Source organism: Salmo salar, chromosome 15 (assembly GCF_965601325.2).
Source record: "Salmo salar chromosome 15, fSalSal1, whole genome shotgun sequence".
In the NCBI taxonomy this organism is placed as follows: domain Eukaryota; kingdom Metazoa; phylum Chordata; class Actinopteri; order Salmoniformes; family Salmonidae; genus Salmo; species Salmo salar.
The window spans coordinates 42,943,259-42,968,576 of NC_138305.1; the positions used below are offsets into that span (position 1 = coordinate 42,943,259).

Here is a 25,318-nt window from a genome sequence, read left to right on the forward strand (position 1 = left end):
AACAGTCTCTTCTCAGACTAGGGTTATCTCCACCAGACCATCACTCTAACCCCCGCTTATGGAGAGATCAGTAATGTGTTATCAGGGCCCTCAGTGAGGCTGTCATACCCCCAAATCAGCCCTCTCCCCCTCTTCTCCTCAGCTGGGCCCAGAGCTGGGAGGACTGGGCAGCAGCTGCTGCTCCCAGACTGACACCAAACTACCACATTCCTCCGCAGACAGAAACAGGTCGGAGTGTGGTGGAGGTGGGGTGTTCCTGTGACTTCCTGCTTCTCTGGGCGCTGGGACTGGAAAGCCGGTTGTCCCAGGGCCGAGGCTGCTGAGACACATTTTCACATAGTAAAGAGACCTTGACATGTGGAGGTCAACTGCTGGTGTTTTTATTCAGGGCTCAGTTTACAGCCAACAGTCAGTAGACACACTTTGAATGAGAGTGACAAACTTTTTGCAATGATCAGACGGAGTACTGTACTTACATACAACCCCGCTCGAAAGATCTCCACAAAATATTTCACAGAAATGAAAGAGTTCTTAGTTACATCCTAAGGTCTGTCTTTCGTACACAGCAGCAACACCACACTCACTGGTGCTTTTAATATAGTTGACAGCACAGGACAGCAATTCTATTTCTTTTTTTCTTTACTTTTGGCAAACATGTTCAAACTATGCACGTGTGTACACAGTGTAGTAATGGTCCCATTTAAAATGGCTTTGTGTTCAACATCCATTTAAAAAAGAACAGGCCTTTACAGTAGTTCTTGATCTAGTTCAGTTAAACAGATCATCTAAAATCAGCTCTGTGATGTGTTGTAGTCCAGTTGTACTCCCCTAAATCCCCAGCTGGGTGTTTCTAAATATGCCAGACTAACTGTACACTCTCTCCCATTGCCTATTCATGGGCTCTCTGCCCACACTGGCCAGATCTGCCTCCAGACTTTGATACAGAGCAGCGATGCAGCCGCTCGGCTTTAGAGCATAGAGCCACCTGCAACATGGTAACAGAACCCCCATTGTGGGGGACCCCATGCGGTGACACCAGTCCTTTCAGTCCCTTCATTCACAGTATGTCCTTACAGTTCTCGGTTAAGAGCCAACTCCACTGACTGCATAAATCGCCCTATAGTAGGACCTGCTGGGGACACACAAATCTGCCACTTTAAACTGGGTGCTGCTTTACTTAACAAGCACTCTGCTTCCTCTATGTCTTCCAGCTGAAAACAGCTTCACCTCAGACCGAGAGATTCTGAAAGCTTTATCATGACCTCAAAATATACTGTACAGTTAAGGAACCGAATCACATTATCTCAATCTTATGTTACAGTCACAAACATCAGTCACAGTTGAGAATGAGGGGAGGTATTTTCCCATTTTTAGGGACATGTCCTGTCTCCATCACTATTTGCTTTTTAATAAATCACCTCATAAAGAGGAAAATAAAAGTAACCATCTGTATTTTCATGTCTGCTTGCACAGCCTCAGAGATGCATCCAGTTCATCCTGTAGGTCCGTTTCACACAGCAAACACAAACACTTGTCTCCTGCATGCCCGGAAGTCAGTTGAGAAATATTTGACCATTTAGATGAGATTGGTTGTGTTTGCTACAGTGAGGTCAGTCTAAAATGGCCGTGAACTGATAGAAATCACAGTTTGACAGTTTGTCCTGTAGTCCCATAGATGTTCCATCATCAGGTTCCTCCAGAGCTGCCCTCAGGGTCTGGTCTATGGTCCAGCCTGTGGCCAATGGTGGGGGCCAACCTCACACAGTCCCTGGGGGTGGAGTAGCTCTCCAGTGCTGCTGGCTTGGCCTGGGGTCTCTGGTAGTCTGAGCAACCATTGCTCTTGCTCTGGGCCACAGGCTTGTTCACCTTGGGGCTGTCGTAGACCCCCTCAGAGTTACTGTGTCCCCGGTCTGTTTTGACCTGGGGGGTTTGGTAGCCCCTGGAGGAGCCCACCCCTGCCTTCCGGTCCATGGTTTTAAAGGAGGGAGTCTTGCTGAGGACAACCCCTGGAACGCAGTAGTTGGCCGGGTCTGGCAGGAAGCCATCCTTGTGGAAGGTGTGGCGCTCGATGATGGGTGTGGCGTACTCTGGCTCCTGGTTGGTGAGGGGCAGGGCGTACTGGTTGGCTGTGTGCAGGTAGTTGTAGTGGGTGGACGGGTCGCTAGGGTCCTCCTTGGTCTCGCTGTCCATGGGCCTGAACGTAGAACCCTTCCTGGTCACTGTGCCCGTCCCAATCATCAGAGGCTGCTGGTACTCTGGAGAACACAATAATTTTATTACCAGTGCCATGGTGATCAAACGTGACTGTTTTGGAATAAGCATATTCAAAATTCAAAAGGCACTTGCACATCTGAGCTACCTTTTTTGCAGGTGCATAGTAACAGCTGAACAAAATGAGAAAAAAGAAGAAGCCCGCACACTGCTCTTGATAGTATCACTGCTCTTTATCAAGCCCTACGTATCGGCCTCACGGCCTTCGTCAGAGCTTTTAAAACACCAACTTCATTGTTTCACTAAGTTATTTTATTTATTTATTTCACCTTTATTTAACCAGGTAGGCAAGTTGAGAACAAGTTCTCATTTACAATTGCGACCTATAATGAATAATACGACTCCTTTATATATCAAAAGGACACCATTTTCTTTCAACACAGACATGATCCCTTTCATTGATCTGCATTTACTGGTAGCAGGTTTTTAGTGATCTATCTCAATATTCAACCCTGGCAGAGTATGTGAATCATCAATAATTGGTGCCCTAAAGGAAAGCTGTGGATTATTAACAGCAGCAGAAGGCCATTATTCATCTGGCTGACTCTTAGCCCATCAGGAACTGTTCAACAGACTACTAGAGGACTTTCCAAAGTCAAGGATTACACTAGCTAGCCTCCTGCCGGCTCCAGCTTTGATGATCAATCCTCTCCATCTCACTCAGAATTACATTGAATTACTGATACGAGCCAGAGAAGAGAGGATTGTCACTGGTTTTTCAGGCCATTGTGGGATGATTAATGAAGTCTTCTTTGTATGGTTCGTTCAGACACTGAGACAGGAGCTTACAATGCGTTCTAGATTGCTTTGGCCATGGACTGAGCAGAGAACTGTAAACTAATCACCACAGAGTGTTTCACGGTTACTGTGAGTGGAGTTATGTCTGTAAAGAATGGAGAGCTTCACGACACACTGCCTGGGCTGTGGAGTTATTATGAATCAATACAAGTAACTCAGATACTCATGGAGGAAAATGGAAGTTCAATAGGTGGTGGTGCCTCCATAGGCTCTTGAGCTGGGATGACAGGAGGTGTGTGGGTGTATGGACATACTGTGTGTGCATGTGTCCTCACCTGCCATGGTGCTGGTGACCAGGTCTAGTTTCTGCATGGGGTCTTTCTCTGAGCTGTAGCTGATGGTGAACTCTGTGGACTGGTGTCTGGCAAACGGCTGCTTGATCTGCTTCCAGCAACCTGAGCGCCGAGGGCAGGCAGGCAGAGACAGTAAAAAGACAATGGTTAACTCCACAGACAGACAGACATAATGACAGGAATCTAGCAAGGACAGCACAGAGATAAGCACCAAATTACAGCTGACTGGCTTGCTTAAACTGCTGAGGCTTCCATATGTGAGCTATTCTTTTAAAGACGCCAGGAACGGGAGTCATGCTCTACTATAGATATGGTTCTGTTTCAAATTCTCTGTCTGCTTTAGTCATGTGGAGGATAGAAGTGGATGAGGGTAGGGCAAGGGGGGTGAGAGAGAAGCTGGCAGTTGGACCTATGCTTATGGATGTGGCCCGGTGTGCTTGCTGGAGCGCATCTGTCTGCTCTCAGAGACAAGCCCTGACCGGCTTTCACTACCCACAACCCCCCACCGCACAGACATGTTGTCACAGATCAATAAAGCTGGCATCTGTCAGTTTCATTAAAGCAGTCATGATGATAAGGAACAATATACAACCTGTTAGCTGACTGGGTATTAGCATAACAACGTGGATTTTTCTATTGCTTATATTTTCCTGCCTATGGCTTATTTCTAAGGCTCATCTTCACCATATAAATGATTACATTTGATGTACAGTACGTGTGACATCTTTGACAAAGCAAAGACTAACATTAGGCTTCATTGCTATGACAAAGAGATGAGTTGAGAGATTGTTCACTGACCTGTTATCTGGGTATCAGAGGATCCGTATGAGTTCTCCTTTGTCTTCTTCCTGTGACAGAAAGAAAGTGTTAAACAAATCCAAAAATATATTTTATATTTGAGATTCTCCAAAGTAGTCACCCTTTGCCTTGATGACAGCTTTGCACACTCTTGGCATTCTCGCAACCAGCTTCATGATGTAGTCACCTGGAATGCATTTCAATTAACAGGTGTGCCTTGTTAAAAGTTAATTTGTGGAATTTCTTTCCTTCTTATTGCATTTGAGCCAATCAGTTGTGTTGTGACAAGGTGGGGGGTATACAGAAGATAGCCCTATTTGGTAAAAGACCAAGTCCATATTATGGCAAGAACTCAAATAAGCAAAGAGAAACAACAGTCCATCATTACTTCAAGACATGAAGGAGGTCAGTCAATCCAGAACATTTCAAGAACTGCAGTTGCAAAAACCATCAAGAGCTATGAGGAAACTGGCTCTCATGAGGACCGCCACAGGAAAGGAATACCCAGAGTTACCTCTGCTGCAGAGGATAAGTTCATTAGAGTCACCAGCCTCAGAATTTGCAGCCCAAATAAATGCTTCACAGAGTTCAAGTAACAGTCACATCTCAATATCAACTGTTCAGAGGAGACTGCGTGAATCAGGCCTTCGTGGTCAAATTGCTGTAAAGAAACCACTACTAAAGGACACCAATAAGAAGAAGAGACTTGCTTGGGCCAAGAAACACGAGCAATGGACATTAGACCGGGTGAAATCTGTCCTTTGGTATGATGAGTCCAAATTTGAGATTTTTGGTTCCAACAGCTGTGTCTTTGTGAGACATAGAGTAGATGAACGGATGATCTCTGCATGTGTGGTTCCCACCATGAAGCATGGAGGAGGTATGATGGTGCTTTAATGGTGACACTGTCTGTGATTTATTTAGAATTCAAGGCACACTTAACTAGCATGGCTACCACAGCATTCTGCAATGATATGCCATCCCATCTGGTTTGCGCTTAGTAGGACTATTAGTGATGCACCGATATGACATTTTTGGCCTATACTGATATCCGATATTTTCCTTGCCAAAAAAACAGTACCGATATTAACATTTTTAGCGGCCTTTTAAGCATTCTAGTACAGTTAAATAGTTAACACACACAGATGGACAAGTGGTCTAAGGCACTGCATCTCAGTGCAAGAGGCGTGACTACAGTCCCTGGTTTGAATCCAGGCTGTATCACATCCGGCCGTGATTGGGAATCCCATAGGGCGATGCACAATTGGCCCAGCGTCGTTCGGGGTAGGCCGTCATTGTAAATAAGAATTTGTTCTTAACTGACTTGCCTAGTTAAATAAACGTCACACACACACACACACACACACACACACACCAAAAAGTTATTTTGTTGGCATTTACGCATGTCTCCATTACCAGTAAAACCTAATCAAAACCTATTTCTTTCACTTGCTGTGCTGTTTCGTTGTTCATTTGTTCAGTCGTTTCATTCTCAACCAGGATTTCATCATACATGTCAAGCAGTGAAGTTTCAGCTCTGTCTGTCCGTTGCCTCTCTTCCTCGGAGCACACTGTCATTGTGTCCATTTCCATCTTGTCCAGCTGTGTATGTAACATTTCACGTAAACCCTGTTTCTTGTCTGCATTGAAGTAGCGGTCCTTGTACATAGCATCGAGCATGGTGGAGACACAGTAAAGAGAAAATGCCACCGAATTGCTTGTTCACAGCCTGTGTTGGCAGTTTTGTTGAGCGGGCGTCTCAATGCCATGACAAAGGGTATCACATCTACTGCAGGTGCAGTTGATGAGCTTATTTCTCGAGTCAGTTGTTTGAAGGAGCTAGGAGTGTTCATGTTTCCAAGTTTCAAATAAGTTCTCAAATGCCATTGAAATGGCAGCAGCGGTATGACAAACAGCATAATCATGAGCAGGCAATACAACTTTCCTCAGTACGAAATCCTCGACGACCCACCCTGCTGTCAAACTCAGTATGCTCATAGGGCTGATATCGCTGGTCCAAATGTCAGTCGTGAAGCTAATAGCAGTGATGATATTACTGTGTAACTCCGGTAGGGCAACATCTGAAAAATAGCGCACTTGGTAGTGTGTACCGGTGCTCGACCAGTCAGCGAAAGCCAACATCACCCACGACAGAGAACGGTTGATTCTCAAGGGCAATGAATTCCATTATCTTAGCATTAATGGATTTCGCCTTTGAGTTGTCTCGCTGAAATGTTCTTACTCTTTCAAATGACTGCTCAATCCACACAGCAGACATAGTGGGCTAGGTCAGGAATGCTGTGTTGCACGTGTAGCACTAAATTTTATATGGCGTCATTATGTCATGTACCTACGTTATATAGGTATGCACGTCAGCTTTGACATCGGCGTTAAACTAGACATCGGGCCAGTACCGATGCTGGCATTTTTAGCTAATATCGTCCGATTTTGATATGTTGACCGATATATTGTGCATCCCTAGGGACTATCATTTGTTTTTCAACAGGACAATGACCCAAAACACATCTCCAGGCTGTGTAAGGGCTATTTGACCATGAAGGAGAGTGATGGTGCTGCATCAGATTACCTGGCCTCCACAATCACCCAACCTCAACCAAATTGAGATGGTTTGGGATGAGTTGGACCGCAGAGTGAAGAAAAAGCAGCCAACAAGTGCTCAGCATATGTGGGAACTTCTTCAAGAATATAAAATGTATTTAGATTTGTTTAACACTTTTTTTGGTTACTACATGTTTCCATATGTGTTATTTCATAGTTTTGACGTAGAAAATGTAGAAAATAGTAAAAAATAAAGAAAAACCCTTGAATGAGTAGGTGTGCCCAAACTTTTGACTGGTACTGTATACCTATATTTTTTGTTGTTGTAATTTTTACCCCTTTTTTCTCCCCAATTTCGTGATTACGATCTTGTCTCATCGCTGCAACTCCTCAACGGGCTCGGCATAGACGAAGGTGGAATCATGCGTCCTCCGAAACATTACCCGCCAAGCTGCGCTTCTTAACCTCTCTTGGGTAGGGGGCAGTATTTTCACATCTGGATGAAAAGCGTGCCCAAAGTAAACTGCCTGCTACTCAGGCCCAGAAGCTAGGATATGCATATAATTGGTAGATTTGGATAGAAAACACACTAAAGTTTCTAAAACTGTTAAAATAATGTCTGTGAGTATAACAGAACTTATTTGGCAGGCAAAACTCCGAGGACAAACCATCCAGGAAAAAAAGATTGAGTTCACTGTGTTTTCTATTAGTTTTCTATGGGAAACTAGATTTATGAGGCACCTGGTTGCAGTTCCTATTACTTCCACTAGATGTCAACAGTCTTTAGAAATTGGTTGATGTTTTTCCTTTGAGAAATTAAGAAGTACGGCTATTCAGAATGAGTGTGAAGCCAAGTGGACTCTTTCGTTTGGGGCGCGCGCCCTGGAGCTTGCTCCACTTTGATTTTATCCGCTATTGAACACAGTATATTCCATCTTACATTTTATCGATTATTTACGTTTTAGGATACCTAAGGATGGATTAGGAAAGTTGTTTGAAATGTTTGGACCAAGTTTACAGGTAAGTTATTAGATCATTTGTAGTCATGTTGGGCGAGTTGGAACCGGTGTTTTTCTGAATCAAACGCGCCAAATAAATGGACATTTTGGGGATATAAAAAAGGAGTCTATCGAACAAAAGGACCATTTGTGATGTTTCTGGGACATATTGGAGTGCCAACAGAAGAAGATCTTCAAAGGTAAGGCATGAACTATATCGTTATTTCTGACTTTCGTGTCGCACCTGCTTGGTTGAAATACGATTTTCATGTGTTTGTATGGTGGGGTGCTGTCCTCAGATAATCGCATGGTTTGCTTTCGCCGTAAAGCCTTTTTGAAATCTGACACGGTGGCTGGATTAACAAGAAGTTAAGCTTTATTTTGGTGTATTGCACCTGTGATTTTATGAAAGTTAAATATTTCTAATAATTTAATTTAGCGGAACGTCTAGCCGTAACAGGTTTTAACAGGGGCAAAACTAAATACATATTGTTTTCAAGTTCTTGTAAGATTGAAGATGTAATCCATCTGAGACACTCATCGGATGGTTCTATAATCGAACGAGTCCCTGACAATGATTTAAAGCTTAATAAACATACGATTGAGCTTGTTAAGAAGCTAACATTTAAAGTGGGCTTTTTTTTACAGAAACAGATCTAGCCTCTCTCTAGTCAACAAGAAGCAGATTGTGCAGTCAACCTTTTTATCGGTTCTTGATTACGGTGAAACTATTTATTAAATTGCAGCTGCCACTACTCTATGTTAGGAATATTTTTTTATTTAACCTTTATTTAACTAGGTAAGTCAGTTAAGAACACGTTCTTATTTACAATGACGGCCTACCAAAAGGCAAAAGGCCTCCTACGGGGGCTGGGATTTAAAAATAAATATATACAACATGGTAGAAGCACAAAACATGGTACAAACATTATTGGGCACAGACAACGGCACAAAGGGCAAGAAGGTAGAGACAACAATACATCACGCAAAGCAGTCACAACTGTCAGTAAGAGTGTCCATGATTGAGTCTCTGAATGAAGAGATTGAGATAAAACTGTCCAGTTTGAGTGTTTGTTGCAGCTCGTTCCAGTTGCTAGCTGCAATGAACTGAAAAGACGAGCGACCCAGGGATGGGTGTGCTTTGGGGACCTTTAACAGATTGTGACTGGCAGAACGGGTGTTGTATGTGGAGGATGAGGGCTTTTATAAATAAGCATCAACCAGCAGCTTCGATTGGATGCTTTGGTGTCCCTAGGGCAATTATTTTAGAATGAAGAATGCGTTTGTTTTAATTGACGTGTTCACTTTTGTATTGTGCAGGGCTCATTTGCAAAAGAGACTTTATTTCAACAGGGAAGTCATATTGAGACTAAAGGTAAATAATAACCAAAGACAATGAAGGCTGATAGTAAAGAGATTCATGGTACGTGTGGTGTATCCTCCTCCTTGGGCGACAGGTAGCCTAGTGGTTAGAACGTTGGACTAGTAACCGAAAGGTTGCAAGATCGAATCCCCGAGCTGACAAGGTAAAAATCTGTCATTCTGTACCTTAACCCACTGTTCCTAGGCCATCATTGAAAATATAATTTGTTCTCAACTGACTTGCCTAGTTAAATAAAGGTAAAATAAAAAAAATAGTGTTCTGACGACTGTGGTTGTGTTGGTAGTCAGGTCAGGCTCGTTATGCTATCTGAGCAACAGACAGGCAGCCATTCCAAAGGACCGTTCTAGGAATCTCCCTGACCCTCATTGTCCTACAGTATATCTTCCCTCACTCTAATCTATTTCTTCTCTTCCACTCTCCCATTTCCTGAAAACATCTCCCTCTCATGCATACTGACAGAGGCAGACAGACAACATCTCCCACACATACGTAACAGACATACTTTAGGGAGTAGGCACACGGTAGAGATAACCCGCTGCTATGGGGACGTATAAGGTCAGGCTAATCTGAGTTTGTCAGTCATGTTGTCATGGGGACAGGAAATGCACAAGTTATGAAGGTGTAAGCTCTCCTTACACAACCTTCTCTAAAAACATTACATTATCTATTCAAATGACATGAACAAGTCGCTTACTTCTGCAGCATCTTGAATACACAAATCCCAACCAGCAGGAGCACCACAGATAAGACTATGGGTACGATGATGATGGCCAGCTTCCCTGAGAATAGAGATGAGAGGAGCGAGCATGTTAGCCAGCTATTACATAAACAAACAGAAGGCATCTGGTGGATGGTTAATGCAGTGTTTTAATGAGATGGGTACCGCGGTCTGCCTGGGAGAGCACTGGCTCAGTGATCTCTTCGTCCCCCACCGGAGGCTTGGGTTTGGTGGGTAATGTGACCTGAGACGACATGTTCACTAAGGAGAGAGAGGGAGCGAAGAGGAAGAGAGCGGGGGGGATTAGCTGTGAGCAGGTTTGACAAAAACTTGATACAGCCCAAAACCAAAATAACAGAACTAACTTACTTCCCCACTTTATTGTAATGTACTGTAAAACAACAGATCAGTAGTTATCTAATATGAAACTGTTTCATAATTGTCCTCTCAGAAGGATTATCTACAGATGAAGTCGGAAGTTTACATACACCTTAGCCAAATACATTTAAACTCAGTTTTCACAATTCCTGACATTTAATCCTAGTAAAAATTCCCTGTCTTAGGTCAGTTAGGATCACCACTTTATTTCAAGAATGTGAAATGTCAGAATAATAGTAGAGAGAATGATTTATTTCAGCTTTTATTTATTTTATCACATTCCCAGTGGGTCTGAAGTTTACATACACTCAATTAGTATTTGGTAGCATTGCCTTTAAATTGTTTAAGTTGGGTCAAACGTTTCGGGTAGCCTTCCACAAGCTACCCACAATAAGTTGGGTGAATTTTGGCCCATTCCTCCTGACAGAGCTGGTGTAACTGAGTCAAGTGTGTAGGCCTCCTTCCTCGCACACACTTTTTCAGGTCTGCCCACACATTTTCTATGGGATTGAGCTCAGGGCTTTGTGATGGCCACTCCAATACCTTGACTTTGTTGTCCTTAAGCCATTTTTCCACAACTTTTGGAAGTATGCTTGGGGTCATTGTCCATTTGGAAGACCCATTTGCGACCAAGCTTTAACTTCCTGAATGATGTCTTGAGATGTTGCTTCAATATATCCACATACCTTTCCTTCTTCATGATGCCATATATTTTGTGAAGTGCACCAGTCCCTCCTGCAGTAAAGCACCCCCACAACTTGATGCTGCCACCTCCGTGCTTCATGGTTGGGATGGTGTTCTTCAGCTTGCAAGCATCCCCCTTTTTCCTCTAAACATAACGATGGTCATTATGGCCAAACAGTTCTATTTTTGTTTCATCAGACCAGAGGACATTTCTCCAAAAAGTACGATCTTTGTCCCCATGTGCAGTTGCAAACCGTAGTCTGGCTTTTTTATGGCGATTTTGGAGCAGTGGCTTCTTCCTTGCTGAGAGGCCTTTCAGGTTATGTCGATATAGGACTCGTTTTACTGTGGATATAGATACTTTTGTACCTGTTTCCTTCAGCATCTTCACAAGGTCCTTTGCTGTTGTTCTGGGATTGATTTGCACTTTTCACACCAAAGTACGTTCATCTCTAGGAGACAGAACGTGTCTCCTTCCTGAGCGGTATGACAGCTGCGTGGTCCCATGGTGTTTATACTTGCGTACTATTGTTTGTACAGATGAACGTAGTACCTTCAGGCGTTTGAAAATTGCTCCCAAGGATGAATCAGACTTGTGGAGGTCTACAATTTCTTTTCTGAGGTCTTGGCTGATTTCTTTTGATTTCCTTGATGTCAAGCAAAGAGGCACTGAGTTTTAAGGTAGGCCTCGAAATACATCCACAGGTACACCTCCAATTGACTCAAATGATGTCAATTAGCCTATCAGAAGCTTCTAAAGCCATAACATAATTTTTGGGAATTTCCCAAGCTGTTTAAAGGCACAGTCAACTTAGTGTATGTAAACTTCTGACCCACTGGAATTGTGATACAGTGAATTATAAGTGAAATAATCTGTCTGTAAACAATTGTTGGAAAAATGACTTGTTTCATGCACAAAGTAGATGTCCTAACCGACTTGCCAAAACTATAGTTTGTTAACAAGAAATGTGTGGAGTGGTTGAAAAACGAGTTTTAATGACTCCAACCTAAGTGTATGTAAACTTCTGACTTCAACTGTACATGTAGTCATCAATCACTATCTACTAACTCACTGATAATACTATCTGGTATTGTAGCCAGACCCACACACTCAGTACTGTGTTCTGGACATGGGGTTAGGATGAGTACCTCTGACATAGGTATTAGGGTTAGGATGAGTACTTCTGACATGGGGGTTAGGGTTCGGGTGTGTAGCTCTGAGATGGGGGTTAGGATGTGTACCTCTGAGATGGGTGCAGCCCAGCAGCTCTACCCTCATGACGATCCTCTGGTGCCATGTTTGAGGGATGATCCGCAGGTAGCGGGCTATGATTGGATTGTGGAAGGTGTTCCTGGTCTGATGCAGACTGTCCTGGTTCCCCTCAAATATCTGACAGGGAGGAAGGGAGAGACAGAGGGAGTGAGGGGGAGGTGGTCACAAGGTTTAATGGAAGGCATGCATTCTTGTGATTCATCGGCAACATAACTCATTGATTACATTTAAAGAAATTGTTGGCCAATAACACATACCGAAATGTATATTGTTCCATGATCAGGCAATTCATTATTGTAGTCAGATATTAGATAATTGAATCTGGAGTACTCGCCATGTATTGTGTGCTGTTGTTCTGTGTGTACGTCCTCCACCGACTCCTCTCCTTGTGAATTATCTTGAAGCTCCTCACATAGTAGTGATAGTCCAACATAGTAGAGCCAGTCGTGATAATCCCTGGAAAACAAAAAATAGAGAAGGTAAAAACTCTAAATCTCACTTTCTATTGTTCAACATTTTTCATCCCCTTTTCTCTGTCTGTCTCCAGGGCAGTGATGTCACCCGTTGGTCAGCCCTGGAATGTGCTGGAACAGGGAAAGGAGACATCACCTCAGAGAGCAGAACAGTGACTGAAACACCAAGGGGAAACCCTCCCAGACATTTGCAGCTCCCAGACAGCCATGATGAGCATTTTTGTGGCAAATGAGCGCCTGACACAGGGCCAGAACAATATGGCGGCAGACGGGGGACCCGCAACATGTCATTACACAGGGCATTGTGGTTCATATGGAGACACAGTGCAACCTATCATTATAGGAAATGACTGTCATATTTCAAAGACAGAATCGCAGACTCTCAAGGTATTTCTTGGTTTCACGGCTAAAATGGACTTTTGTTGCATAAAGAGCAACAGGGGTTTCCAATGCACAATTGTTGACACCGACAACAACAGAGATCCAATCTGCCATAATACGAGTATCAGAAAGGCAGGATCCTTAAGGAAAGAAAGGGTTGTATTCTTCCGGCTATAGAGTCTTACGATTGTTGCACAACAACAATTCTTCCAAACAGTGCTTCCATTTTCAAGGAACCGCATTCCAATCAAAACGATGTTCCCCTTAGCTCTGGATTTCTGAACCAGCAGACAAAGCTAGACATTCTTCATTGACTGGAAACCAATGTGTTGTAAAGTAGCATGAAATTAACTTGGGACTTGCTGACTTCACACACCACACTCAAAATAAACTATTGCATTGTGCTACACTTAAACAGGCCTTTGAAAGTCACTTTCTTGTTTGTGGAGGAGCAGCACAGAGGGGCATTCTCTCCCTTCATGCATTACTGAGAACTGGTCTAATACATTAGATTACTGGTCTAATGCTGTGTGTGTGTGTGTGTGTGTGTGTGTGTGTGTGTGTGTGTGTGTGTGTGTGTGTGTGTGTGTGTGTGTGTGTGTGTGTGTGTGTGTGTGTGTGTGTGTGTGTGTGCTACAGTTTTAGTGGTGAGCCCTCCAGAGTTAAATCAAAAGAAAGGCCCATTTATAAGAGAAATTACCCCCTTTAAACAACCCCCTGGATCAGATCTCATTCTATCCCTTCTCAGCTTTTTCCGACAGATGTGTGTGTGTGTGTGTGTGTGTGTGTGTGTGTGTGTGTGTGTGTGTGTGTGTGTGTGTGTGTGTGTGTGTGTGTGTGTGTGTGTGTGTGTGGAGCCTTAATCCTATTACCATCCTCTACAGAGGGCTACGAATGGGGTTAGCAGCCAGGTAGGAGAGGGTTAAATCTAAACGCCTGTTTTTAATTGATACCACGGGGGGAGGAAATTGCCATTGATCCTAAAAGACTTGGCCAAGAACACCAAGGCTTCTACTTTATTACAGTTAACTGTAATGTTAATAGTATGCTGAGCATTGAGCAGGCCCAGTAAGAAGGGATTGCCATTCATCAGGAGAGAGAGATTGGCAACGGTGGAAATCTGTACCAGTAGAATACAACCAAATCTCGAAATTACAGATGTGAAAAACACCTTCAAATAAGCTTAGCCTGGTAAACTAAAAGGTACAGTGCCTTCAGAAAGTATTACAATTCTTCAAGCTCTGTCAAATTGCTTGTTGCTCACTGCTAGACAACCATTTGCAGGTCTTGCCATAGAATTTCAAGCAGATTTAAGTAAAAACTGTAACTTGGTCACTCAGGCACATTCCCTGTCATCTTGGTAAGAAACTCCAGTGTAGAGAGAGAAAAAAAAAAAGTTTACACACTGCTAAGAATGGTTGGAACAAATTGACTTCTCCTCCTCCTCCTCTCTGTCCGTCCGTCCACGGGTATAAAGAATAGACACAGTGCCGGACTTCCCTTATGGCACCCTATTCCCTATTTAGTGCGCCATAGGGCTCTGGTCAAAAGTGGTGCGCTGAATGAGGAATAGGGTGCCATTTCAGACACAGACAGTATTTATCTGAGATGTCAGGACCTGGAGGGAAGGCACTAAGAGGTAAAGCCCCCCCCCCTTCAATTTCCAGATTTGTTGTCGTGCTGTTTGTTGCTACTTGACTATCTGCCAAACTCTTCGGTTTTTACTTTTAATATATTTATCAACGTCTTAGTTTTTTTCTCGCTCAACTAAGCAACGAGTCGGAGTCAGAGACCGAGCCTTCTCAGGTCTCTCCTCCACCCGTTATGGGGTCTGAGCCGCCGAAGCCTCCCACCATTAGCTCTGACAAATTGAAAACCCTAGTTATTGGCGACTCCATTACCCGCGGTCCCAAAGCGCAACATAGCTTCAGCGTGTAAATCAGCTTGAAAGACGTTTTACAAATCAGCTAGAAAGATGAGGAGTGACGGACTCCATCCTAGCTGGAGGGGTGATCTCATCTTATCTAACTCCTCTAGCTTCACAATGAGATAGGGTACAGGCAGGACAGGCAGCAGGCTGTTAGCCAGGCTGCCAGTTTAATGGAGTCTGCCACTAGCACAGTCAGTGTAGTCAGCTCAGCTATCCCCATTGAGACCGTGTCTGTGCCTCGATCTAGGTTGAGCAAAACAAAACAAAACATGGCGGTGTTCGCCTTAGCAATCTCACTGGAATAAAGACCTCCTCCATTCCTGCCATTATTGAAAGAGATTGTAATATGTCACATCTCAAAATAAGGCTACTTAATGTTCGATCCCTCACTTCCAAGGCAGTCATAGTCAATGAACTAATCACTGATCATAATATTGATGTGATTGGCCTGACTGAAACATGGCTCAAGCCTGATGAATTTACTGTGTTAAATGAGGCTTCTCCTCCTGGTTACACTAGTGACCAAATCCCCTGCGCATCCCGCAAAGGCGAAGGTGTTGCTAACATTTATGACAAAATAATGACTGCGTTTTCGTCTTTTGAGCTTCTAGTCACGAAATCTATGCAGCCTACTCAATCACTTTTTATAGCTACTGTTTACAGGCCTCCTGGGCCGTTTTCAGCGTTCCTCACCGAGTTCTCTGAATTCCTATTGGATCTTGTAGTCGTGGCAGATAATATTCACATTTTTGGTGACTTTAATATTCACATGGAAAAGTCCACAGACCCACTCCAAAAGGCTTTCGGCACCATCATTGACTCAGTGGGTTTTGTCCAACATGGATCATCAAAAGCCGTGCTATAAATTCTCAGACAACCAAAAGAATCCTAGAGGCCCTTCCAGACTCCCTCCACCTACCCAAGGACGTCGGGAGTACAAAAATCGGTTAACCACCTAACCGAGGATCTTTATTTAACCTTGCATAATAAAGTAAAACAAAAAACATTTGTCACAAGAAATTTGCTCACTGGTATACAGAAAATACCCGAGCCCTGAAGGAAGCTTCCAGAAAATTCGAACCGAAATGGCGCTCCACCAAACTGGAAGTCTTCCGACTAGCTTGGAAAGACAGTACCGCGCCATATCAAAAAGCCCTCACTGCTGCTCGATCATCCTATTTTTCCAACCTAATTGAAGAGAATAAGAACAATCCAAAATGTATTTTTGAAACTGTTGCAAAGCTAACTAAAAAGCAGCATCCAACAAGAGAGGATAGCTTTCACTTCAGCAGTGATAAATTCATGAACTTCTTAGATGAAAAGATCATGATCATTAGAAAGCAAACTACGGACCACTTTGAATCTGCGTATTTCTCCAAAGCTCAGTTGTTCTGAGTCTGCACAGAACTGCCAGGACCTAGGATCAATGGAGACACTCAAGTTTTTTAATCCTGTATCTCTTGAGACATTCATGAAAATAGTCATGGCCTCTAAACCGTCAAGCTGCATTCTGGACCCTATTCCAACTAAACTACTGAAAGAGCTGCTTCTTGTGCTTGGCCCTCCTATGTTGAACATAATAAATGGCTCCCTATCCACCGGATGTGTACCAAACTCACTAAAAGTGGCAGTAATAAAGTGTCATGACTCTCCTGTGAGGATCCGAAGGATCAGGTTACAGTGGGTCAGCTCTACAGCACCCTCTCTCTTCCGCAGAGGGGGAGAGGGATGAATTTGGCCTGGTTTTATGACAACTTCTCTAGGGTAGGGGGCAGTATTTTGACGTCCGGATGAAAGGCGTGCCCAAATTAAACTGCCTGCTACTCAGGCTCAGAAGGTAGGATATGCATAGTATTAGTAGATTTGGATAGAAAACGCTCTGAAGTTTCTAAAACTGTTTGAACGATGTCTGTGAGTATAACAGAACTCATATGGCAGGCAAAAACCTGAGAAAAATCCAACCAGGAAGTGTGGAAATCTGAGGCTTGTAGTTTTTTAAGTGATTGCCAATACAGTACACAGTGACTTAGGGTTCATTTTGCACTTCCTATGGCTTCCACTAGATGTCAACAGTCGTTAGAACGTTGTTTCATGCTTCTACTGTGAATATGGAGCAAACAAGAGGGCCTGGAGTCAGATGAGTGAGGAAATGACATGAGCTCAGAGGCGCGTGCTCACGTGAGTGTGAGCTATGTTCCTTTTCTTTTCTGAAGACATTGGATTTGTCCGGTTGGAATATTACTGAAGATTTATGTTAAAAACATCCTAAAGATTGATGCTATACATCGTTTGACATATTTCTACGAACGTAAATAGAACTTTTTTTGACTTTTCGTCGTGACATTTTCACGCGCTTCCTGCATTTGGAGTAGTGGACTGAACGCGCAAACAAAAAGGAGGTATTTGGACATAAATGATGGACTTTATCGAACAAAACAAACATTTATTGTGGACCTGGGATCCCTGGGAGTGCATTCTGATGAAGATCATCAAAGGTAAGTGAATATTTATAATATTATTTCAGAGTTTTATTGACTCCACAAAATGGCGGGTTTGGTTTCGTGTCTGAACGCTGTACTCAGAGTATTGCAATGTGTGCTTTCGCTGTAAAGTTTTTTTTAAATCTGACACAGTGGTTGCATTAAGGAGAAGTGTATCTATAATTCTTTGAATTACAGTTTAATATTTTATCAACGTTTATGATGAGTATTTCTGTAAATTGATGTGCTCATTCACCAGAAGTTTTGGGAGGCAAAACATTTCGGAACATTACACGCCAATGTAAAATGTGGTTTTTGGATATAAATATGAACTTTATCGAGCAAAACATATATGTATTGTGTAACATTAAGTCCTATGAGTGCCATCTGATGAAGATCATCAAAGGTTAGTGATTCATTTTAGCTGTATTTCTGGTTTTTGTGACGCCTCTCCTTGCTTGGAAAATGACTGTGTGGTTTTTCTTGTCAAGGTGACGTCCTAACATAATCTAATCCTATGCTTTCGCCGTAAAGCCTTTTTGAAATTGGACAATGTGGTTGGATTAACGAGAAGATTATCTTTAAAATGGTGTAAAATACTTGTATGTGTGAGAAATTTGAATTATGAGATTTTTGTTGTTTTGAATTCGGCGCCCTGCTATTTCACTGGCTGTTGAATAGTGTTTCCCGCAGGTGGGACGGTCACGTCCCACATACCCAAGAGAGGTTAACAACCGGATCATGAATACCTTGCAGAAACTCTGCCTTTGGGCTCTGCAGTATTGAGAATGGAATGTCTGAGTGTTACAACAGGTAGACACTTGTCCAAAACTTTAACATCAAAAGGTTGGACATTGAAACATTTACATTTAAGTAATTTAGCAGACGCTCTTATCCAGAGCGACTTACGAATTGGTGGATTCACCTTATGATATCCAGTGGAACAACCACTTTACAATAGTGCATCTAAATCTTTTAGGGGGGGGGGGGGTAGAAGGATTACTTTATCCTATCCTAGGTATTCCTTAAAGAGGTGGGGTTTCAGGTGTCTCCGGAAGGTGGTGATTGACTCCGCTGTCCTGGCGTCGTGAGGGAGCTTGTTCCACCATTGGGGTGCCAGAGCAGTGAACAGTTTTGACTGAGCTGAGCGGGAACTGTGCTTCCTCAGAGGTAGGGAGGCGAGCAGGCCAGAGGTGGATGAGTAACGTAAATAATGTGGGAAATGGTTGGTGGGGCTCTAAACAATAATCTTGTCAAATAAGTTGTTGTTTTGTGATATCATTAAGGATGGTTGAACCAAATAACGGTAACTCAAAAATGTATACGTCCCAGTTATCAGATTTACAACTAAATGTTGTGGAACTTACATGATTAAATATTAAACTATTTGTGAGAAGACGAAATGTGATTTTAGCCTTCTAAATTGGATAATTGTTTTTCCTGCAAAGTTTTACCCAGTCAGTAACCAGGCCCACGTGAGTACAGACATTATGCCAAAAGGAGGGAACGCCCCTTTTTCCCCAGAGTGTTTATACAAGGACTCCTAATGAAATTTACATTAGACCAGAGAATGTGAGGATCATCCACATGTTGAATTGGTTGGAATCTCTAGAGACCAGACAGCGTGGAGCGGTGGCTACACAGCTGGGAAATGGTTTAAAACTAAAGACCAGTATATGTGCAGCGTGAGCTGAATATTTTACGAACTGGTTTAAGAACTACAATACCAGTATATGGTAAGACCCTCTGAAACTCTCTCGAAGAAGACTACACAGGAACATTTAGTCTGCAGCTGTTTATGCACTGTTAGCCTAGGAAACTTTACCAAAGACGAGAGACAAAGAACAATTTCCTCTCACCACTATAGGTGGTATTTATTCTAAACAAACTGAGTGAAGGACAAGGCCCACTGAACACTGCGTGGTACACCTAAGGAAGATCTGTTCTAACAGACACTCCTAGACCAAGAAGCTACAACTACAAAGGACATGGTTACCTCTGGTGGACAACCGGAGACTTACACAACCAGAGACTTTCTGTCCACTGACTCCACAGAAAATGGACCGGGCGATTTTAAGAGAGAGAAACGACAAAGACATACAAGCGTAAATATGTACATTGCTTTTTGTAATTCTGAATGAGCGGTTGTTAGGGTGCTAAATATCCATATTTACGATGAGCGTATTATTCAACTGTATGTACAATAGTTGAATTCCTTTGTCTCTCCTTCTCCCACTCTTTCGTTCCCCACCCCCTATCATTGTGTAACCAGCCGTCATATTGAGTTAGTCCACTAGGGACCTTTCATCGCATCATGTTAATAATCAGTGTATAATCTATCCTGTGTGTGTGTTTATGTATTTCTGTGGGATTATTTCATTAGTTAGTAAATAAATAATTAAGACAATTTGTGTAAACTGATTCATCATGGAGACTAGGGATCGTGCAGATTTACAGGATATTACGACGTTCAGAATGAGACTGAAATAGGAGCAAATGATTGATGGATGACGGATAGTATATCGAGATTCTGATATTTGAGTTAATTTGGGAAATGGTAACTTGTTAAACTTTTGCCGTGGTGCCCCAGATTACTACTTAATTAGTATGTAATTATTCGATGAATAGCCGTCATCGCATTATATATATATATATATATATATAATGTTTTGGTCACTTTTGAATGCTGGTGGTGCTTTCACTCTAGTGGTAGCATGAGACGGAGTCTACAACCCACACAAGTGGCTCAGGTAGTGCAGCTCATCCAGGATGGCACATCAATGCGAGCTGTGGCAAGAAGGTTTGCTGTGTCTGTCAGCGTAGTGTCCAGAGCATGGAGGCGCTACCAGGAGACAGGCCAGTACATCAGGAGACGTGGAGGAGGCCGTAGGAGGGCAACAACCCAGCAGCAGGACCGCTACCTCCGCCTTTGTGCAAGGAGGAGCAGGAGGAGCACTGCCAGAGCCCTGCAAAATGACCTCCAGCAGGCCACAAATGTGCATGTGTCTGCTCAAACGGTCAGAAACAGACTCCATGAGGGTGTTATGAGGGCCCGACGTCCACAGGTGGGGGTTGTGCTTACAGCCCAACACCGTGCAGGACGTTTGGCATTTGCCAGAGAACACCAACATTGGCAAATTCGCCACTGGCGCCCTGTGCTCTTCACAGATGAAAGCAGGTTCACACTGAGCACGTAACAGATGTGACAGAGTCTGGAGACGCTGTGGAGAACGTTCTGCTGCCTGCAACATCCTCCAGCATGACCGGTTTGGCGGTGGGTCAGTCATGGTGTGGGGTGGCATTTCTTTGGGGGGCCGCACAGCCCTCCATGTGCTCGCCAGAGGTAGCCTGACTGCCATTAGGTACCGAGATGAGATCCTCAGACCCCTTGTGAGACCACATGCTGGTGCGGTTGGCCCTGGGTTCCTCCTAATGCAAGACAATGCTAGACCTCATGTGGCTGGAGTGTGTCAGCAGTTCCTGCAAGAGGAAGGCATTGATGCTATGGACTGGCCTGCCCGTTCCCCAGACCTGAATCCAATTGAGCACATCTGGGACATCATGTCTCGCTCCATCCACCAACGCCACATTGCACCACAGACTGTCCAGGAGTTGGCGGATGCTTTAGTCCAGGTCTGGGAGGAGATCCCTCAGGAGACCATCTGCCACCTCATCAGGAGCATGCCCAGGCATTGTAGGGAGGTCATACAGGCACGTGGAGGCCACACACACTACTGAGCCTCATTTTGACTTGTTTTAAGGACATTACATCAAAGTTGGATCAGCCTGTAGTGTGGTTTTCCACTTTAATTTTGAGTGTGACTCCAAATCCAGACCTCCATGGGTTGATAAATTGGATTTCCATTGATTATTTGTGTGTGATTTTGTTGTCAGCACATTCAACTATGTAAAGAAAAAGTATTTTATAAGATTATTTCTTTCATTCAGATCTAGGATGTGTTGTTTAAGTGTTCCCTTTATTGTTTTGAGCAGTATATATATATATATATATATATATATATATATTAGAGGTCGACCAATTAATCAGAATGGCCGATTAATTAGGGCTGATTTAAAGTTTTCATAACAATCGTAAATCGGTATTTTTGGACGCCGATTTGTCCGATTTATTATAATTTTTTCCCTTTTTTTTAGACCTTTATTTAACTAGGCAAGTCAGTTAAGAACACATTCTTATTTTCAATGACGGCCTAGGAACGGTGGGTTAACTGCCTTGTTCAGGGGCAGAACGACAGATTTTTACCTTGTCAGCTCAGGGATTCAATCTTGCAACCTTACGGTTAACTAGTCCAACGCTCTAACCACCTGCTTTACATTGCACTCCATGAGGAGCCTGCCTGTTACGCGAATGCAGTAAGAAGCCAAGGTAAGTTGCTAGCTAGCATTAAACTTATCTTATAAAAAACAATCAATCAATCATAATCACTAGTTAACTACACATGGTTGATGATATTACTAGTTTATCTAGCCTGTCCTGCGTTGCATATAATCGCTTAGGTAGACGTTGCTCCAACCATAAACATCAATGCCTTTTCTTAAAATCAATACACAAGTATATATTTTTAAACCTGCATATTTAGTTAATATTGCCTGCTAACATGAATTTCCTTTAACTAGGGAAAAATGTGTCACTTCTCTTGCAAACAGAGTCAGGGAAAATGCAGCAGTTTGGGCCGCCTGGCTCGTTGCGAACTGTGAAGACTATTCTTCCTAACAAAGACAGCCAACTTCGCCAAACGGGGATGATTTAACAAAAGCGCATTTGCGAAAAAAGCACAAAAAAAGCACTAACCATAAACATCAATGCCTTTCTTAAAATCAATACAATACACAGAAGTATATATTTTTAAATCTGCATATTTAGCTAAAAGAAATCCAGGTTAGCAGGCAATATTAACCAGGTGAAATGGTGTCATTTTGCGTTCATTGCACGCAGTCAGGGTAAATGCAACAGTTTGGGCCAACTGGCTCTTGCGAACTAATTTGCCAGAATTTTACGTAATTATGACATAACACTGAAGGTTGTGCAATGTAACAGGAATAACGTTTTGTTTTCGAGATGATAGTTTCCGGATTCGACCATATTAATGACCTAAGGCTCATGTTTCTGTGTGTTATTATGTTATAATTAAGTCTATGATTTGATAGAGCAGTCTGACTGAGCGATGGTAGGCACCAGCAGGCTCGTAAGCATTCATTCAAAATAGCACTTTCGTGCGTTTTGCCAGCAGCCCTTCGCAATGCATTGCGCTGTTTATGACTTCAAGCCTGTCAACTCCCGAGATTAGGCTGGTGTAACCGATATGAAATGGCTAGCTATTTAGCGGGGTGCGCGCTAATAGCGTTTCAAACGTCACTCGCTCTGAGACTTGGAGTAGTTTCTTCCCTTCCTCTATGTGGGTAACGCTGCTTCGAGGGTGGCTGTTGTCGATGTGTTCCTGGTTCGAGCCCAGGTAGGAGCGAGGAGAGGTACGGAAGCTATACTGTTACACTGGCAATACTAAAGTGCCTATAAGAACATCCAATAGTCAAAGGTATATGAAATACAAATCGTATAAAGAGAAATAGTCCTGTAATAACTACAACCTAAAACATCTTACCTGGGAATATTGAAGACTCATGTTAAAAAGAACCACCAGCTTTCATATGTTCTCATGTTCTGTGCAAGGAACTTAAACGTTAGCTTTTTTACATGGCACATATTGCACTTTTACTTTCTTCTCCAACACTTTGTTTTTGCATTATTTAAACCAAATTGAACATGTTTCATTATTTATTTGAGGCTAAATTGATTTTATTGATGTACTATATTAAGTTAAAATAAGTGTTCATTCAGTATTGTTGTAATTGTCATTATTACAAATAAATAAAAAAATAAAATAAAAAAATAATAAAAATGAAATAATAAAAAAATAAAAATAAAATAATAATAATTAAAAAAAAATATATATAAAAAAAGATCGGCCAATTAATCGGTAGCGTTTTTTTTTTGTGTGGCCCCAATAAATCGGTATCGGCGTTGAAAAATCATAATCGGTCGACCTCTAATAAATATATATATATTAAAATCAGCAGGGGATCAAATACTTTTTCCCCCCCACTGTATGTGTGTGTGTGTGTGTGTGTGTGTGTGTGTGTGTGTGTGTGTGTGTGTATATATATATATATATATATATATATATATATACACACACATATACAGTGGGGGGAAAAGTATTTCATCCCCTGCTGATTTTGTACATTTGCCCACTTACAAAGAAATGATCAGTCTATAATTTTAATAGTAGGTTTATTTGAACAGTGAGAGACAGAACAACAAAAAAATCCAGAAAAACGCATGTCAAAAATGTTATAAAATTATTTGCATTTTAATGAGAGAAATAAGTATTTGACCCCTCTGCAAAACATGACTTAGTACTTGGTGGCAAAACCCTTGTTGGCAATCACAGAGGTCAGACGTTTCTTGTAGTTGGCCACCAGGTTTGCACAAATCTCAGGAGGGATTTTGTCCCACTCCTCTTTGCAGATCTTCTCCAAGTCATTAAGGTTTCGAGGCTGACGTTTGGCAACTCGAACCTTCAGCTCCCTCCACAGATTTTCTATGGGATTAAGGTCTGGAGACTGGCTAGGCCACTCCAGGACCTTAATGTGCTTCTTCTTGAGCCACTCCTTTGTTGCCTTGGCTGTGTGTTTTGGGTCATTGTCATGCTGGAATACCCATCCACGACCCATTTTCAATGGCCTGGCTGAGGGAAGGAGGTTCTCACCCAAGATTTGACGGTACATGAGTACCCAAGATTCCATCGTCCCTTTGATGCAGTGAAGTTGTCCTGTCCCCTTAGCAGAAAAACACCCCCAAAGCATAATGTTTCCACCTCCATGTTTGACGGTGGAGATGGTGTTCTTGGGGTCATAGGCAGCATTCCTCCTCCTCCAAACACGGCGAGTTGAGTTGATGTCAAAGAGCTCCATTTTGGTCTCATCTGACCACAACACTTTCACCAGTTGTCCTCTGAGTCATTCAGATGTTCACTGGCAGACTTCAGACGGGCCTGTATATGTATTCTTGAGCAGGGGGACCATGTGGGCGCTGCAGGATTTCAGTCCTTCACGGTGTAGTGGGTTACCAATTGTTTTCTTGGTGACTATGGTCCCAGCTGCCTTGAGATCATTGACAAGATCCTCCCGTGTAGTTCTGGGCTGATTCCTCACCGTTCTCATGATCATTGCAACTCCACGAGGTGAGATCTTGCATGGAGCCCCAGGCCGAGGGATATTGACAGTTCTTTTGTGTTTCTTCCATTTGCGTATAATCACACCAAATGTTGTCACCTTCTCACCAAGCTGCTTGGCGATGGTCTTGTAGCCCATTCCAGCCTTGTGTAGGTCTACAATCTTGTCCCTGACATCCTTGGAGAGCTCTTTGGTCTTGGCCATGGTGGAGAGTTTGGAATCTGATTGATTGATGGCTTCTGTGGACAGGTGTCTTTTTTACAGGTAACAAGCTGCGGTTAGGAGCACTCCCTTTAAGAGTGTGCTCCTAATCTCAGCTCGTTACCTGTATAAAAGACACCTGGGAGCTAGAAATCTTTCTGATTGAGAGGGGGTCAAATACTTATTTCCCTCATTAAAATGCAAATCAATTTATAACATTTTTGACATGTGTTTTTCTGGATATTTTTGTTGTATTTCTGTCTCTCACTGTTCAAATAAACCTACCATTAAAATTATAGACTGATCCTTTCTTTGTCAGTGGGCAAACGTACAAAATCAGCAGGGGATCAAATACTTTTTCCCCCCACTGTATATATCACACACACACACACACACACACACACACACACACACACACACACACACACACACACACACACACACA

General features: G+C 42.8%; 1 protein-coding gene across 1 annotated transcript in view; it reads right to left on the minus strand.

Annotated features, from left to right (window-relative positions):
• Window positions 1-364: 364 nt before the first annotated feature.
• LOC106571389 (discoidin, CUB and LCCL domain-containing protein 1) overlaps window positions 365-25,318 on the minus strand; it is a 48,082-nt gene continuing 23,128 nt past the window's right edge. The window contains exons 9-15 of the mRNA XM_014144414.3: window positions 12,489-12,610; window positions 12,124-12,271; window positions 9,985-10,080; window positions 9,796-9,880; window positions 4,161-4,210; window positions 3,345-3,464; window positions 365-2,255 (exon numbers count right to left, since the gene is read on the minus strand). Of these exons, the coding sequence (XP_013999889.2) occupies window positions 1,687-2,255; window positions 3,345-3,464; window positions 4,161-4,210; window positions 9,796-9,880; window positions 9,985-10,080; window positions 12,124-12,271; window positions 12,489-12,610 (1,190 nt within the window). The 3' untranslated portion in view covers window positions 365-1,686. The remainder of the gene's footprint in view (window positions 2,256-3,344; window positions 3,465-4,160; window positions 4,211-9,795; window positions 9,881-9,984; window positions 10,081-12,123; window positions 12,272-12,488; window positions 12,611-25,318) is intronic.